This window comes from Heterodontus francisci, chromosome 6 (assembly GCF_036365525.1).
Source record: "Heterodontus francisci isolate sHetFra1 chromosome 6, sHetFra1.hap1, whole genome shotgun sequence".
NCBI lineage: Eukaryota > Metazoa > Chordata > Chondrichthyes > Heterodontiformes > Heterodontidae > Heterodontus > Heterodontus francisci.
Genome location: NC_090376.1, coordinates 8,559,537 through 8,576,269, shown reverse-complemented (window position 1 = coordinate 8,576,269; position 16,733 = coordinate 8,559,537). Strand labels below are relative to the sequence as shown.

The window sequence follows — 16,733 nt, the reverse complement described above, 5'->3', positions numbered from 1 at the left end:
TCTCTTTTTACACGTTGAGGTTTACCAGACAAAGCTTTCGACTTGGTTCGGCTGAGATGAGTGGCTTTTGTTTGCCGTCTATGATTTGGAACTCTAGATCTTCTTGACATTGCAGTGGGCTCTGAGTACCTTGTCCTCTTGACACTAGTATGGTGCCATCCTATAGCCTCAACCTTACTTTCAAGGGCTTCATTTTTGGATCGCCATATTGAGCCACTTTGCGCAGGTCTGTGAAGGTCGTTATGTTGCCTGACGCACCAGTGTCTATCTATCTGGCACTTTGTTGACTAGATCTCCTTCTGCAGTCATCATTCCAACAGTCACAAACTGTCACCAATCAACCTGTATAGTGATTCGTCAGAATCTTCGGCTGATATCTCTTCAGTGGCTATTTGTACCTGCTTGTTGTGCTTCCTTCTAGCCAAACACGCGTGCAAAATGATTCAGCTTCTTGCAGTGAGAACACTGCTTTCCCCACGCTGGACATGCCTTTTTTTCCAGTGCATGATGTCCTCTGCAGTATTTTCATCCTGCCCTTTGTGATCTTTCTGCCTTTTTGGCCTGGAATGTCCATCAGCATAATGCAAGGCCTGGTCTGTTCTGTCATGAATATACTCTAGCTGCTGATTTACAACCTCAGCGCTTCTTCTGCACACGCCGATCACTTTCCTGAGAGTCAGTTTCTCCCCTCTCAGTAGATGTGCGTTGACTGCAGGATCTCTTATGCCAAATACAATCCTGTCTTTAATTAGATCATCTTTTAGTTGTGCAAATTCACAGGTTTCTGCGAGCTGTAGTAATGCAGTCACATATTGACCAATGGACTCTTTTTTTTTTTTCAATTTGGGCCCCAATATTGAACACATACCGTTCATAGGTTACGTTCGCTTGGGGTTCAAAGCGTGCCTTCTAGGCTTTCAAAATTTCTACTGTCTTTTGTTTTGTTCAGAGCGATTTAGGGTGGAATACACTTTGTAACAGTCTCTCCCCAACAATGATAAAAGTATAGCTAATCGCAGCCGCTCTGGTTTGTTAATTAAATTTGTTGTAATTTCATAATTTTGCCATTGCGAGTGGAAAAACTGCCAGTTTAGTTTCATACAGCCTTTCATTTTGACCAGCACAGGCAGAGGAAAATTTGCAGTTTTACCCTGTGCTTTCGGTTATTTCTTTGTTTTCTGTGGCTTTTAGCAGTTCTGACCATTCCTGTGGACTTTGTTCCATAACTGTGCTTCTAAACAGCTCTTCAACACTCACCTTAGCTCCACTCTGACGCCATGTTATGAGCTCACAGGACACCAGTCTGGTGCGGACTCTGTCTTTATTGAAACTGGCTGCCTCCAGTCAGAGTGCCTCATGGTAGAGGTCACATGATTATGGCAAGCCAGGAGGCAAATTAGTACAGTATTGCATTTCTATCCCAAACACTGTCTATCCTTGGTGTAATATTTGCTACGCTACATTCCACTCCCGTCTCCTGGCTTGCAGCAATTACCTCCACCCATCCAGCCATGCTCATGTGCTTACTTTTGATGACAGAACCACCGCCCCCAACCATGGTGACTTGGGTGGACGTTCACCCATAAGGCCGATACTACTTGGTAAACACTTTCGCATTATTTTGCAGGATGCCTAGAAAGTTTCTGCGGACCCCAGTGTGAGAACCATTGTGTCTTCACACAGCATCGACTGTTGCTGGCCGTGTCTGCATTCCGATGGCTGGAAATTTATTTTTCTGAATTAAGTCGGGGATGTTATATACTGTTTGACTCTGTGATCCTCCATTTTGACCCAGCTGCTGAATTTTTGCACTGAGGTATTCAAGTAATTTGAACAATTTTATGTTTACATGGAAACCACAAATCTGTTCGACCTTTTAAAAGACTTGCATTTATATAGCGCCTTTCTCGACCTCAGGACATTTCAAAGCAGTAATTTTGAGATGTAGTCAGTGTTGTCGGAAACACAGCAGCCAATTTGCACACAGCAAACTCCCACATGGGAATGTGATAGTGATTAGATATAATCTGTTATAGTGATAATTGAGGGATAAATGCCGGCCAAGAACTCCACTACAAAGATTGAACAGGCTACGGCTCCTTACTCTGGAAAAGCGAAGGCTAAGGGGTGACCTGATAGAGGCCTTTAAAACTATGAAGAGTTTGATGGAGTAGACACTGGGAGTGTTTGCACTTGGGGAGATGGTCCAAAACTAGGGGCCTTAACTATGATTGTCACTAATAAATCAAATAGAGAATTCAGGAGAATTCGTTACCCAGAGAATGGTGAGAATGTGGAACTCCATACTACAATGACTAGTTGTGGTGAATAGCATAGATGCTTTTAAGGGGAGTCTGGATGAGTACATCTGGGAGAAAGGAATAGAAGGATATGCTTTTCAGGTGGGAGGTGGTTCGTCATAAAGACTGATATGGATCAATTGGGCTGAATGGTCTGTTTCTGTACTTTAAATTAGTAATAAAGTCTGGCACCGTCTGCTCTTATTGTGCCTTCTGGTGCCTGGTGTGATTACATGGCCTGCGATTGTGTCAAAAATATAAGGAGCTTATTATAATCTGCTTGCACACGCTGCCAGCTCCTGACATGCAGGTTTCACACAGACTGCGATGCACCATAGGCAGTCTTACCGGATTTACTAAGGCTGCCAGCGTCAATGAGGTCAGCTGACCGATGGCCAGTGTCCACAGCACACAACAAAAAATGGTTGCAAATGGCTGCAAAGTCCAGATTAAGGCATCGCTGTACATTTACTTTTTCATTTTGCTGATCTTTTCTGTCAGGCCAGTTCATCAGGGGATTTCCTGCACAGTAGATGGATGGATTCTACAGCACTCGGTTACTTTAACTGTATTGGGCAAGTGGCTTGCAGTATCACTATGGTATCACTATTGTCTTCAGAATTTCTGTCCTGCTCTCTTCAATCGGAATACCAGATGGACTTAAAAAGTACTTGAATATACACATGACGTGCCATAACCTACAAGGCTACAGAGCAAGAGCTGGAAAGTGGGTTTAGGTTGGATGACTACTTGTTGGCCAGTACAGATATGATGGGCCGAATAGCTTCCTTTCATATTGTAAATTTCTGATTCTGCAGCAGTTCAGGATGGTGGCTCACCACCATCTTCTCAAGGGTGATGAATTCTGGCCTTGCCAGTGACGCCCACGTCCCATGAATGAACCTCTTGACAGTGCAGCACTCCCTCAGTATTTCAGAATGAGTGCCAGCCTGGATTTTGCATTCAACTCTTTGGAGTGAGAATTGAATCCACGACTCTCAAGATTTATGAGGATGTTGCTGATAATTTTAGCTGCGAGGAAAGATTGGAGAGGCTGGGGTTGTTTACTTTGAAACACAGGAGGCTGAGGGGCGATTTAATTGAAGTGTATAAGATTGAGGGAGCTGAGATTGAGTAGATTGGAAGGTCCTATGTCTCTTGGGTCAATAAACAGGTTGCATAGGTTTAAAATAATTGGTGGAAGGATTCGAGAGTAATTGAAAAGTTGTTTTTTCATCCAGTGGGTGAACTCACTGCCTGAAAGGATGGTCGAGGCAGAAACCCTCGTAACATTTAAAAAGTACTTGAATATGCACTTGAGCAGCTGTAACCTAGAGGGCCAAGAGCTGGAAGGTGGGATTCGGCTGGATCACTGTTGCAGCTAGCACTGGCAAAACGCTCCTCATGTGCTGTAAATTTTCGGTTTCTAACCCTCTGACTGTGAGGTGCAAGCAATGTCAACTGAGCTGATCTAATATTGGACATTGTGTATAATAGGAATCTGCCCTGAATGGTTAACAAAAGGCAATCCATTTTCACCCAAGTGCAGTAGGATGTTGCAATTCTGATCTCATTAACAATAGCGCTGTACTTTTCCCAAAGTCCATATAAAAAAGACTTTGAAATTGACTCTTGAAAAGCAATGGAAAGTTGGCAATAAGTAACCAGTGTATTTTAATCATGTACGACCATAAAACTTGGATTATTTAATGGCCGTTCAAAATACAGTTAAAGATAGGCTGGAAGAATTAGACGAGTGGGAACGAAAGACTTGCATTTCTGTAGGGCCTTTCACAACCACTGGATGTTTCAAAGTTCTTTATAGCCAAGGAAGTATTCTTTGAAATGTAGTCACTATTATAATATAGAAAGCGCAGCAACCAAATTGCGCGCAGCAAACCTCCCACGAACAGTAATGCGATAATGGCCAGATAATCTGTTTTTGTGATGATGATTGAGGGATAAATATTGGCCAGGACACTGGAGAGAACCCCCCTGCTCTTCAAAATAGTGCCATGAGATTTTTTTTACATCTACCTGAGAGGGCAGATGAGGCCTCAGTTTAGTGTTCTCATCCAAAAGCCGGCATCTCCAACAGTGTAGCACTCCCTTGGTACTGTGCTGAAGTATCAGCCTTGATTTTTGTGCTCAAGCCTGGAGTGGGACTTGTAGAGAGAGTAAGATGAATTCGCATAAGCTGAAGATAATCTTGCTCTTTATTCTAGTGTTGCACTGTTAATGTAAGTTGTGGTTTGTAGCTCATGACAGAACTGTCTAAACTGTGTCTCACGAACCGTATGTGACTATAAACCCTAGATATCTGATCTATGAGGTCCAGGTGACTTGGGCTCCTGAGGCACTGCTCTCTGCTCTGTTTATATGTCTGGTTAAATTTTTATGTCCCATTATTGAAAGACGTGCGTCTCACGACACCAAATTCAAAATTCTGGATCTTTTTTTTTTGAACAAATCCCACTGTGGCCTTGCCACATCCAACCTTGTGATTGTCCCTTGTTCCCTTGCATCCCTGCAAGGCCCCTCTGCTCATCTAGCATTGGACATCATCTTGCCCTTCACTTTCTCCAGTCCCATCATCGGTAGTCATTCATCACAAGGTAGGAACACGGTTGCTGGAATTCTCTGTGGTTCCCTCCACCTCAATCCCTGTTTTCCAAAACCCAAAAACCTCTTTCATCACGTCGGGGACAGTGCTTTCTGCATCACAACCAGGGCGACACTTCAGAAGTACTTCATTAGCTGTCATTTTTTTCTCCTCTTCCCTTGCCCCCACCCCCCCAACCTCTCTTTATCATGATAAACTAACAGCAGCTGCCAACATTTGAATTAAGGCACCTACAATTAAAGGCACATCCAGAGAAGTCCCTGGCAAGTTCATCCTCTGATCTGTGTTGGTTTGGCTCGTATGAGGAGGAGGGGAGCTGCTGCTGGCCTCAACACCACGGGAGGAGAATAGCCAAGTGAGAGATTCCTGCACTGCTGCCTTCTGGGTCATGTCCCTCTGCAAAAATTGAGCAAAGAAGGAAGATCTGTGTGATGCAGCCCATGTTTGACTCTGCTCTCTGGCTAAACAGAATGACTGCTTGGGTGGACTACCCCAGCTCCTTAAGAGAGTATTAGGAGTTTGGGAACAGCAGGGGAGGGGTTGACCTATCCGTAGTAATATGTAGGCCTTTTTGCTGATTTGGTTTCCAAGATAGTTGTCTTCACAATGATCCTAAGTCAAATAAAATAATTTTTGTAAAGGTGCTTCAATATCATAGGAGAGCAGCTGACATATGGGGATTTCCTTTGTTGGCTTGTGTAAATGTTCATAAACCACAGACTTAAAAATATCGCCTATTCTACTCCAGACTCAACTGTTCGAATGTTCTCCCGGTTGGCCTCCCAATATGCATCCTCCGTAAACATCAACTCATCCAATACTTCGCCCGTAATTTAACTTGCACTAAGTCACTGTTCACCCTTCACCACCCCTGTGCTCGCTGACATGCATTGGTTTCCAGTCCAGCAACACATCGATTTTACAATTCTCACCCTTATTTTCAAATCCCTCCATGGCTCGTCCTATCTCGAACCTCCACCAATCCTCCAGGACCTCTGGGCCTTGTATGCATCCCCAGTTTTAATTGCTCCACCATTGGCGGCCATGCCTTCAGCTGCCTGGGCCCTAAGCACTCTGCCTTTCTACCTCTCCCTTTCTTTTAAGACACTCCTTAAAACCCATTTCTTTGACCAACTGTCCTAACATCTTCTGGCAAATTTTGTTTGATAATTAATCCTGAGAAGCACCTTGCGATATTTTACTACATTAAATGTGCTATCTAAATGCAAGTTTTAGAGCTGTAAGATACATTTTCTAAAAGCTGGTGCCTCCTGTTTGCAGTCTGATCCTCCACCTTAGGACCACAGAGACCAGAACTGAAGTCAATTGTTTGTAAACTAAGTGTCTTTAGATGGGAGCGCTTTCGATTAGTAATTTGTTGAGGTTGAGTTCACAAAGTGAACCATGCTCTCGAGCCTGACTTTTTGCTGTTCTCACACCCTTGACTGTTATCTTGGCGTCTGAAAGCTTCACTGTAACCTGATAAAATATGGGAAAGCATTCCCTTCAAACTGAATTTGCTTTCACGAAACAAAAGCTTTAATCGACACAGAGGAAGCAGTGATCAGCTTTTGTAAAATAAAGGCTTGAGTACTGAGTAATGTGATAACCTGCCAACGTAATGCACAGCATCCGTGCTGGCAATTTGTCATCGCTGTGCATAGAGCAGTGACTCAGCTCGAGAGAGTTATCAGTTCATGCAAGATAACCACTGCACAGTCAAAGCAGTGTTACTGAAAATAGTCTTTGGTCTGTGTCTAGCATTCTTCACTGCACAATCACGAATGGTGCATTGTGCTGTAGTTAAGATAACAACCTTTTTAAGGTTGTGAACAATCCTTCATAACCATGAAGGCTTCCTTTCCCCTATTTTTGAGACATTGGCTTCCAGGGAGAATGTTGTCACTGAGACTGCCCTCAATGTAGCCCAGCCTCTACCAGTCATGGATGAGCTGGACATTAAGCCAACCAAATCGGAACTCAGTGATGCCATTGATTCTCTAGCCAGCGGAAAAGCCCCTGGGAAGGACAGCATTACCCCTGAAATAATCAAGAGTGCCAAGCCTGCTATACTCTCAGCACTACATGAACTGCTTTGCCTGTGCTGGGACGAGGGAGCAGTACCCCAGGACATGCGCGATGCCAATATCATCACCCTCTATAAAAACAAAGGTGACCGCGGTGATTGCAACAACTACCGTGGAATCTCCCTGCTCAGCATAGTGGGGAAAGTCTTTGCTCGAGTCGCTCTAAACAGGCTCCAGAAGCTGGCCGAACGCATCTACCCTGAGGCACAATGTGGCTTTCGTGCAGAGAGATCGACCGTTGACATGCTGTTCTCCCTTCGTCAGATACAGGAGAAATGCCGTGAACAACAGATGCCCCTCTACATTGCTTTCATTGATCTCACCAAAGCCTTTGACCTCGTCAGCAGACGTGGTCTCTTCAGACTACTAGAAAAGATCGGATGCCCACCAAAGCTACTAAGTATCATCACCTCATTCCATGACAATATGAAAGGCACAATTCAACATGGTGGCTCCTCATCAGAGCCCTTTCCGATCCTAAGTGGCGTGAAACAGGGCTGTGTTCTCGCACCCACACTTTTTGGGATTTTCTTCTCCCTGCTGCTCTCACATGCGTTCAAGTCTTCTGAAGAAGGAATTTTCCTCCACACAAGATCAGGGGGCAGGTTGTTCAACCTTGCCCGTCTAAGAGTGAAGTCCAAAGTACAGAAAGTCCTCATCAGGGAACTCCTCTTTGCTGACGATGCTGCTTTAACATCTCACACTGAAGAGTGTCTGCAGAGTCTCATCGACAGGTTTGCGGCTGCCTGCAATGAATTTGGCCTAACCATCAGCCTCAAGAAAACTAACATCATGGGGCAGGACGTCAGAAATGCTCCATCCATCAATATTGGCGACCACGCTCTGGAAGTGGTTCAAGAGTTCACCTACCTAGGCTCAACTATCACCAGTAACCTGTCTGTAGATGCAGAAATCAACAAGCGCATGGGAAAGGCTTCCACTGCTATGTCCAGACTGGCCAAGAGAGTGTGGGAAAATGGCACACTGACACGGAACACAAAAGTCCGAGTGTATCAAGCCTGTGTCCTCAGTACCTTGCTCTATGGCAGCGAGGCCTGGACAACGTATGTCAGCCAAGAGCGACGTCTCAATTCCTTCCATCTTCGCTGCCTCCGGAGAATACTTGGCATCAGATGGCAGGACCGTATCTCCAACACCGAAGTCCTCGAGGCGGCCAACATCCCCAGCTTATACACACTACTGAGTCAGCGGCGCTTGAGATGGTTTGGCCTTGTGAGCCGCATGGAAGATGGCAGGATCCCCAAAGACACATTGTACAGCGAGCTCGCCATTGGTATCAGACCTACCGGCCGTCCATGTCTCCGCTTTAAAGACGTCTGCAAACGCGACATGAAGTCCTGTGACATTGATCACAAGTCGTGGGAGTCAGTTGCCAGCGTTCGCCAAAGCTGGCGGGCAGCCATAAAGACGGGGCTAAAGTGTGGCGAGTCGAAGAGACTTAGTAGTTGGCAGGAGAAAAGACAGAGGCGCAAGGGGAGAGCCAACTGTGTAACAGCCCCAACAAACAAATTTCTCTGCAGCGCCTGTGGAAGAGCCTGTCACTCTAGAATTGGCCTTTATAGCCACTCCAGGCGCTGCCTCACAAACCACTGACCACCTCCAGGCGCTTATCCATTGTCTTTCGAGATAAGGAGGCCAAAAAAGAAGTGTAGTAAAGAAAGGAATTTAGCACCTTAGCATGTCGTTCAAGAGTTCCAAAAGATATAAAATAAAGACTGGCATTTCTGTTGCACCTCTCTCAACCTCAGGACGTCCCATGCATTTTGCAGCCAAAGAAGTATTTTTGAAGTGCAATCAATGTTGTAGGAAACATGGCAGCCAATTTGCCAAGAACCCATAAACAGCAATGTGATAATGACCAGATAATCTGTTCAGGTTGATGGGTGAATATTGACCTAGGATGCCAGGGAGAAAACACTCCCACTCTTCAAAGCAGTGTCTTGGGCTCTTTTATGTTACCTGAGTGGGCAGACGGGACCTCAGTTTAACACCTCACCATAAAGACGGCACCACTGATGGTGCAGCACTCCCTCAGTGCTGCGCTGAGTGCCAGCCTGGATTCTGTGCTCAAGTTTCTGGAGGAGGACTTGGACTCACATTTTTTGACTTGGGGGTGGGCGGGGCATAGAAATGCTACCACTGAGACACAGCTGACATAAAGCACTTTACGTACGATTAATTACTGACATTTCATCACTGTGACTGTCTAGCCAAATTCAGCAGCCATTATGCACATAGCAAGGCTTCACAAGCAGTAACTGAGATGACCAGTTAATATTTTTTGTTGGCTGTAGATTAGTGAGAGTGACTGCCCTTGATATCAAGGCAGCATTTGACCGAGTATGGCATCAAGGAGCACTAGCAAAACTGGAGTCAATGGGAATCAGGGAAAATTCTGCTGGTTGGAGTCATACCTAGCGCAAAAGAAGGTGGTTGTTGGAGGTCAAACATCTCAGTCCCAGCACATCACTGCAGAAATTCTTCACGGTAGTGCCCTAGGCCCAACCATCTTCAGCTGCTTTATCAATGATCTTCCCTGCATCATAAAGTCAGAAGTTGGGGATGTTTGCTGCTGATTGCGCAATGTTCAGCGCCATTAGCGACGACTCAGATACTGAAGCAGTCCATGTCAAAATGCAGCAAGACCTGGAAAATATTGAGGCCAGGCAATGACCATCTCCAACAAGAGAGAATCTAACTATCTCCCCTTAACATTCAGTATCATTACGATTGCTGAATCCCCCACTAACAACACCCTGGGGTGTTGACCAGAAACTGAACTGGAGTAGCCATATAAATACTGTGGCTATAAGAGCAGGTCAGAGGCTAGGAATCCAGTGGCAAGTAACTCAGCACTTGACTCCCCAAAGCCTGTCCACTATCTATCTACAAGGCATAAGTCATAAGTGTGATGGAATACTCTCCACTTGCCTGGATGGGTGCAGCTCCAACAACACAAGAAGCTCGACACCATCCAGGACAAAGCAACCTGCTTGATTGGCACTCCCTCCACCACCGATGCACAGTGGCAGCAGTGTGTACCATCTACAAGCTGCACTGCAGCAATGCACCAAGGCTCCTTAGACAGCACGTTCCAAATTCACGACCTCTACCACCTAGAAGGACAAGGGCAACAGCGGCGCAATGGTTAGCACCGCAGCCTCACAGCTCCAGGGACCCAGGTTCGATTCCGGGTACTGCCTGTGTGGAGTTTGCAAGTTCTCCCTGTGTCTACGTGGGTTTCCTCCGGGTACTCCGGTTTCCTCCCACAAGCCAAAAGACTTGCAGGTTGATAGGTAAATTGGCCATTATAAATTGTCACTAGTATAGGTAGGTGGTAGGGAAATATAGGGACAGGTGGGGATGTTTGGTAGGAATATGGGATTAGTGTAGGATTAGTATAAATGGGTGGTTGATGTTCGGCACAGACTCGGTGGGCCGAAGGGCCTGTTTCAGTGCTGTATCTCTTATCAAATCTAGCAGCATGGGAACACAACCACCTGCAAGTTCCCCTGCTGACTTGGAACTATATAGCTGTTCCTTCACTGTCGCTGGGTTAAAATCTTGGAACTCCCTTCCTAACAGCACTATGGGTGTACCTACACCACATGGACTGCAGCGGTTCAAGGCAGCTCACCACCACCTCGAGGGCAATTCGAGATGAACGATAAATGCTGGCCTAGCCAGCAATGCCCTCATCCTAGGAACAAATAATTTTAAAAAAAGTCGTAGCACCTTAATTACACTCAATGCATCGCGGGCCACTTTTTTACATTAATGGCACTGGTTGGATTTGGTTGTCAGCGGTGAACAAACGGCACTTTCTGTTCTTTGGCTTTTGAGCAGCAACTTGCTGTCATTTAGATCCAGTGTGGTGTCCTTTACAGGGGATCTGGAACCTGTGTGAACAGAGCAAGCAATAGCGAAGCTCTTCGACTGATCAGATTGAAGAATCCTCACTGAGATGTGCAGTTAAAAACCAGGAAGTATAAATTAGAATTATTTAATTCATTGAAAATCGTGTACAAAAAGTGAAATAGAGGGAAAGAAAAATGGGATTGCAAGAGATGAGACAAAAACGGTGAAAGTATGTTTAATTTTTAAATTTATAAAAATCGGCAATAATAATTAAATTAAGGAATGGCCATCCACACTTGTAGAATTAAATATTCAGTGCCTTAAAGGGTTAGCAGTAATTGAGATTTGCCACACGTTAAAAGTTCACTTGCACTTGAATAAACAAGCCCTAACTTTTTCTGCCGTAATGAGTGGATAAGTACTGTAACTCCATGTCTTTCACGTGTTTCAATGTCAAGTGTCTCAGCACAGTACCATTCTCGTGAAGCTTGTGGAGGGGCAGGACAACTGAACAGCAATTTCGAATTTCTGTGTTTAACTGCACATATGCAGATGTCTGATTGATTTACTCACTGTTATTGCTACTGCAAAATGTGGGCCAATATATCAACACGGATTGTTGAGTTACAAGAACAAAGCTGTGATCAGATGAAGGAGGATCATAGAATGTTAAAGCACAGAAGGGGTCATTTAGCCCTTCATGACTGTGTGCCAGCTGTACAATTAAGCCCACTCCCCTGTTCTTTCCACGTAGCCCCGCAAATTTCTCCCTTTTAAGCATTTATCCAATTCTCTTTGAAAGCTACTACTGAATCTGCTTCCACTACTCTTTCAGGCATAGCGTTTGTTACGACCACATGATGTGACGTGGGTGGTTCCCACTGTTTAATTTTTCACCTGACCGCAGCAAGTATATTTGTATTTAGAGTTTAGCCCCCTCAGGTTTTCTTTTTCAAATAGACAGCGACAGTTTTTCTTGTAGGTTTTTAAAAAAAACAAAATCAATTGTTTAATATCCATACGCCTTATTCCGAAATTGTCGCAACTTCATTCACTCATGCATTCACTCGCGCCCACACATACAAGAAGAAACGGGAGAAGGGGGAAGAAGTAGGTGGGTTTTAGTGGGGGGCAAATTCAACCCGTTGCGTTCTCTTGAGACTCAAATTCTATATAGTTGCAGGCCTTAGATGATTGTAGATTTCTCTTGAGGGTTCTGGTGAAGATGGGTCATTCCAGCTCTCTCTGCTGTATAATGTGATGTTGGATTTTTCAGCAGGGCATGTGGTTTTAGGCATACTGGAATGTCAGTTGTGTCAAGTTGCTTCACCTGTGTCAGTCTCGCCCTCTCTCTCTGGCTGTCTTTTATTTTTAAGTTAAAACTGTCACTTCTCACATCCTATTAGGAGATATTCTGGTCTCTTCCCCATGGCAATCGCACAATGGCCCAGGTCATGGCAACTTCACACCTTTGTTTTAGAAGAAGCCAATCAATTCTGAAATATTTTTGGGTCAGTGTAAGATGGGTTTCATTAACACCTTTTAGCTTTGAAGATTTGTCCTTTTGTCAGACGGTTTGAATGCATGAAAGCTTGATCCCCATTTTTCTTTGGTGGCCATTTTGGACCATTGTTCACTTTATAAAAAAAAAAATAAATAAAGGATCTTTTTTTTTTTAAAAGAGTCTGTTTTTTCATAACTCGTCAGGGTTAGTCCGTGAATGTTGTATCATCGCACTTCCAGTGTGCGTGACACATTCCAAATCGTAACTCACCATGTTAAAAATTCACCTCATCTTTCTCCCTTGGTTCTCTTGTCAAATTCCTTAAATCTCAGATCTCTGCTTACTGACCCTTCTGTCAGTGGAAACAGCTTCTCTTTAATTAATCTATCAAAACTGTTCATAAATTTGAACACCTCTATTAAATCTCCCTTTAACCTTCTCTACTCTAAGGAGAGCAATCTCAGTTTTTCCAATCTTTCCACAAAGCTGAAGTTCCTCAACCCTGGTACCATTCTAGTAAATCTCCTTTGCTGCCATAAAACCAGAGTCTGGGGCGTGGCTCTTCTTTATATCTTGGTGTTTAGTTTATAATGGAGGAATATAACTTGGCTCACCAGCAATGTGTGCTTTTATTACAGATATTCCTGCTTGCCTGCCCTCCTTGCCCTGTTGTCTTGATTCTTTTCAGGTGAGCATTACTTTACTTAGACTTTTGAGTTCTTATTGTGCAAGAGCAGGATAGAAATCTTCCAATGTAATCAGCCCCTTAAAAGGAATGATTTGCTTTACTTATTTTCACCCTCTCCCCAACCCCACTAGGAACAGAAGGAGGCCATTCAGCCGTTCGAGCCTGTTCACCATTCAATACATCATGGCTGGCTGATCTGCACCTCAACTCCATCTACCCACTTTGGTTCCATAATCTCTTAATAACCTTGCCTAACAAAAATCTACAATCTTAGTTTTGAAATTTTCAGTTGACCCCCCCCCCAGTCGCAGCAGCTTTTTGGGGAGGAAGTTCCAGATTTCCACTACCCTTTGTGTGAAGAAGTGCTTCCTGCTGCCACTCCTGAATGCCTAGCTCTAATTTTAAGGTTCTGCCTCCTTGTGCTGGACTCCCACCATTAGAGGAAAGAGTGTAGATAGAGAGGGCGGCGCAGTGGTTAGCACCGCAGCCTCACAGCTCCAGGGACCCGAGTTCAATTCTGGGTACTACCTGTGCGGAGTTTGCAAGTTCTCCCTGTGACCGCGTGGGTTTTCGCCGGGTGCTCCTGTTTCCTCCCACGTCCAAAGACTTGCAGGTGATAGGTAAATTGGCCATTGTAAATTGCCCCTAGTGTAGGTAGGTGGTAGGGAATATGGGATTACTGTAGGGTTAGTATAAATGGGTGGTTCTTGGTTGGCACAGACTCTGTGGGCCGAAGGGCCTGTTTCAGTGCTGTATCTCTAAATAAATAAATCAACTCCTGTAATCATCAATTAGAGCACCCCTTAATCTTCTACATTCAGGGAATACAAGCCTAGCCTATATGACCTGTCCTTATAACTTAACCCTTTTAGCCACAGTATCATTCAGGTGAATCTGCTCTGCACCCCCTTCAAGCCCAATAGATCCATATTGAGGTGCTGTGTGTCATTTCCTACATTACAACAGTGACGACAGTTCAAAAATACTTCAATGGCCATAAAGCTCTTTAGGATATCCTCAGGTCATGAGAGGCGCCATATAAATGCAAGTTCTCTCTTCCTCTACCTAATATGGATTTTGTCGTAGTTTGATAATGAGCAGGCTGCAGAAGCACTGCGTGATATTCTTTATGTTTAAAAAAAACCTATTGTACAGAATTTCCCCAGTATAGGATGGCAATGTGCTTGAAGTCTTCCCTTACATAAACTAGCGTTGTATTCCCTGGAATTTAGAAGGATGATTTGATTCAAGTTTTCAAGATATTAAGGGGAACATAGGGTAGATATAGAGGAGCTATTTTTGCCCTTTGGGGAATCTAGGACTAGGGGGCATAGTCTAAAAATTAGAGCCAGACCTTTCAGGAGTGAAATTAGGAAACACTTCTACACACAAAGGGTGGTGGAAGTTTGGAACTGTCTTCCACAAATGGCAAGTGATGCTTGATCGATGGTCAATTTTAAATCTGAGATTGATGGATTTTTGTCAACCAAACCTATTAAGGGATGTGGGGCAAAAGTGAGTATATGGAGATTAGTCACAGATCAGCCAGGATCTAATTGAATGGTGTATCAGGCTGGAGGAGCTGAATGGCCTCCCCTTCCTATGTTCCTTCACTCTTCAGTCTGTAAGACCTTCCATGTGGAAAAGCTAAACAAATACTTGTGGCACACGGGCCAATGTTTTGAAGAAGTCTTAAGGGGGGAAATATTTAGCTTCACCAGGCAATGTTCCAGCAAGTTCAAATCCTGGAGAGCCTTTATAAATGTACCTTGCTGCTTCATGGTCTCAGCACCAGGAGAGGCTCCTGCTATAGGTGACTATATTGTAATGAAACCGTGGCCCCATCTGCCCTCTTGGGTGGACGCAAAATATCCTGTGGCACTATTTACAAGAGGTGAGTTATAGAATGGTGCAGCACAGAAGAAGGCCATTCAATCTATTTTGTTTGCCTTCTCTTTGAAAGAGCTATGCAATAAGACCTGCTCCCCTGCTCTTTCCCCAGAGTCCTGCTAATATTTCCCTTTTAAGTGTATATTTCCATTCCCTTTTGAAAGTTACTTTGCACCCCTTCTAAGGCCTTAACGTACTTCCTAAAGTGTAGTTTCTGGAATTTTTTTTTTATTCATTCGTGGGATGTAGGTGTCACTGGCAAGGCCAGCCTTTATTGCCCATCCCCAGTTGCTCCTGAGAAGGTGGTGCTGAGCCATCTTCTTGAATACAACTGAGTGGCTTGCTAGGTTATTTCAGAGGGCAATTAAGAGTCAACCACGTTGCCATGAGTTCAGAGTGACATTTAGGCAAGACCAGATGAAGATGGCAGATTTCCTTCCCTAAAGGACGTTAGTGAACCTGTAGGTCTATACAACAATCCAGTAGTTTCATGGTCACCATTACTGATACTAGCTTTTTATTCCAGATTTATGTAATTGAATTTAAATTCCCCTGCTGCTGTGTTGGGATTTGGATCATTAGTCCAGGCATTTGTTTTACTCGTCCGGTAACATAACCACTCTACTCTGCAGCTGGAGAGATGTACTTGTACTGATTGCATTCAAGATTCTCTGTGTGATTGTGCCATTGCTGGTAGGTTTATACCATGCCAGTTTTAAGACATTTTATTTTCTATCTGTTTCCCTTATTTGAGCCTTGGAGAAGCATTTTTGCACATGTTCAAATTCTACGGCACAGTAACCTTTGAGCTGGACTGTGTGACCAAAGGCAACCAATATAATGAATCAGAAAGTAGTTGTTTGTGCCAAAGAATCCAGGAGCAGTAATAGCCCTGCAAGTCTCCAGACAGTGTGTTCCTGCCGACGCAATCTCCCAGGAGTTTTGTGTGGGATGAACCTTTAAAAGTACATTCTGCTGTTTATCAGGATGGTGCGAGTATGCACGATTTCAGTTCAGCAATTGGTATCAGTAAACCCCAAATTAATTACATAGGAACAGGAGTAGGCCACTAATCCATTGAAGTCTGTTCTGCCAGTTAGTCAACTTCATTTACCGGCCTTTGATCCGTATCCCTTGATACCGTGACCTAATAAAAACTGTCGATGTCAGTCCTCAAAGTACAGATGTGAAGGGGTGGGGGGGGGGGGGGTGCAACGGGGATGGAAACTGCAAGCCCCAGGTGTGTGTCCGTGTGTACTGGGGTGGGGGTTCCCCAGATGTGTGTGTACTGGGGTGGGGGTTCCCCAGGTGCCTCAGTGAGTACTGGGGTGGGGTGGTCCCCAGGTGTGTGTACTGGGGTGGGATTCCCCAGGTGTGTGTCTGTGTACGTGGGCGGGTGGGGGGTGGTTCCCCAGGTGTGTGTCAGTGAGTACTGGGGTGGGGGGGTCCCCAGGTGTGTGTCAGTGTGGACTGGGGTAGGGGGGTCCCCAGGCGTGCGTCAGTTTGGACTGGGGTAGGGGGGTTCCCCAGGTTTGTGCCAGTGTGGACTGGGGGAGGGGGGGGGAGGTCCTCAGTTGTGTGTCAGTGTGCCATGGGGATAACTGGAGATGGTGTCTGTCTAGATTATGTACTCAAGTTCATGACCCTCAATTTTTTGACTGGATATGTGAGTACTACCAAATGAGTCAACCCACCAGCTCTACCATCTCCGGCTGTTTCCTGCACAAGTCCTCCACCCTTGCTGGCAGCTGTCCGGATGTTG

At 44.8% G+C, this 16,733-nt stretch overlaps 1 protein-coding gene across 1 annotated transcript in view; it reads left to right on the top strand.

The window, feature by feature from the left end:
• LOC137371113 (transmembrane protein 164-like) overlaps positions 1–16,733 on the top strand; it is a 47,697-nt gene that overhangs the window by 7,938 nt on the left and 23,026 nt on the right. Inside the window, exon 3 of the mRNA XM_068033066.1 lies at positions 13,032–13,081. Within this exon, the coding sequence (XP_067889167.1) occupies positions 13,032–13,081 (50 nt within the window). The remainder of the gene's footprint in view (positions 1–13,031; positions 13,082–16,733) is intronic.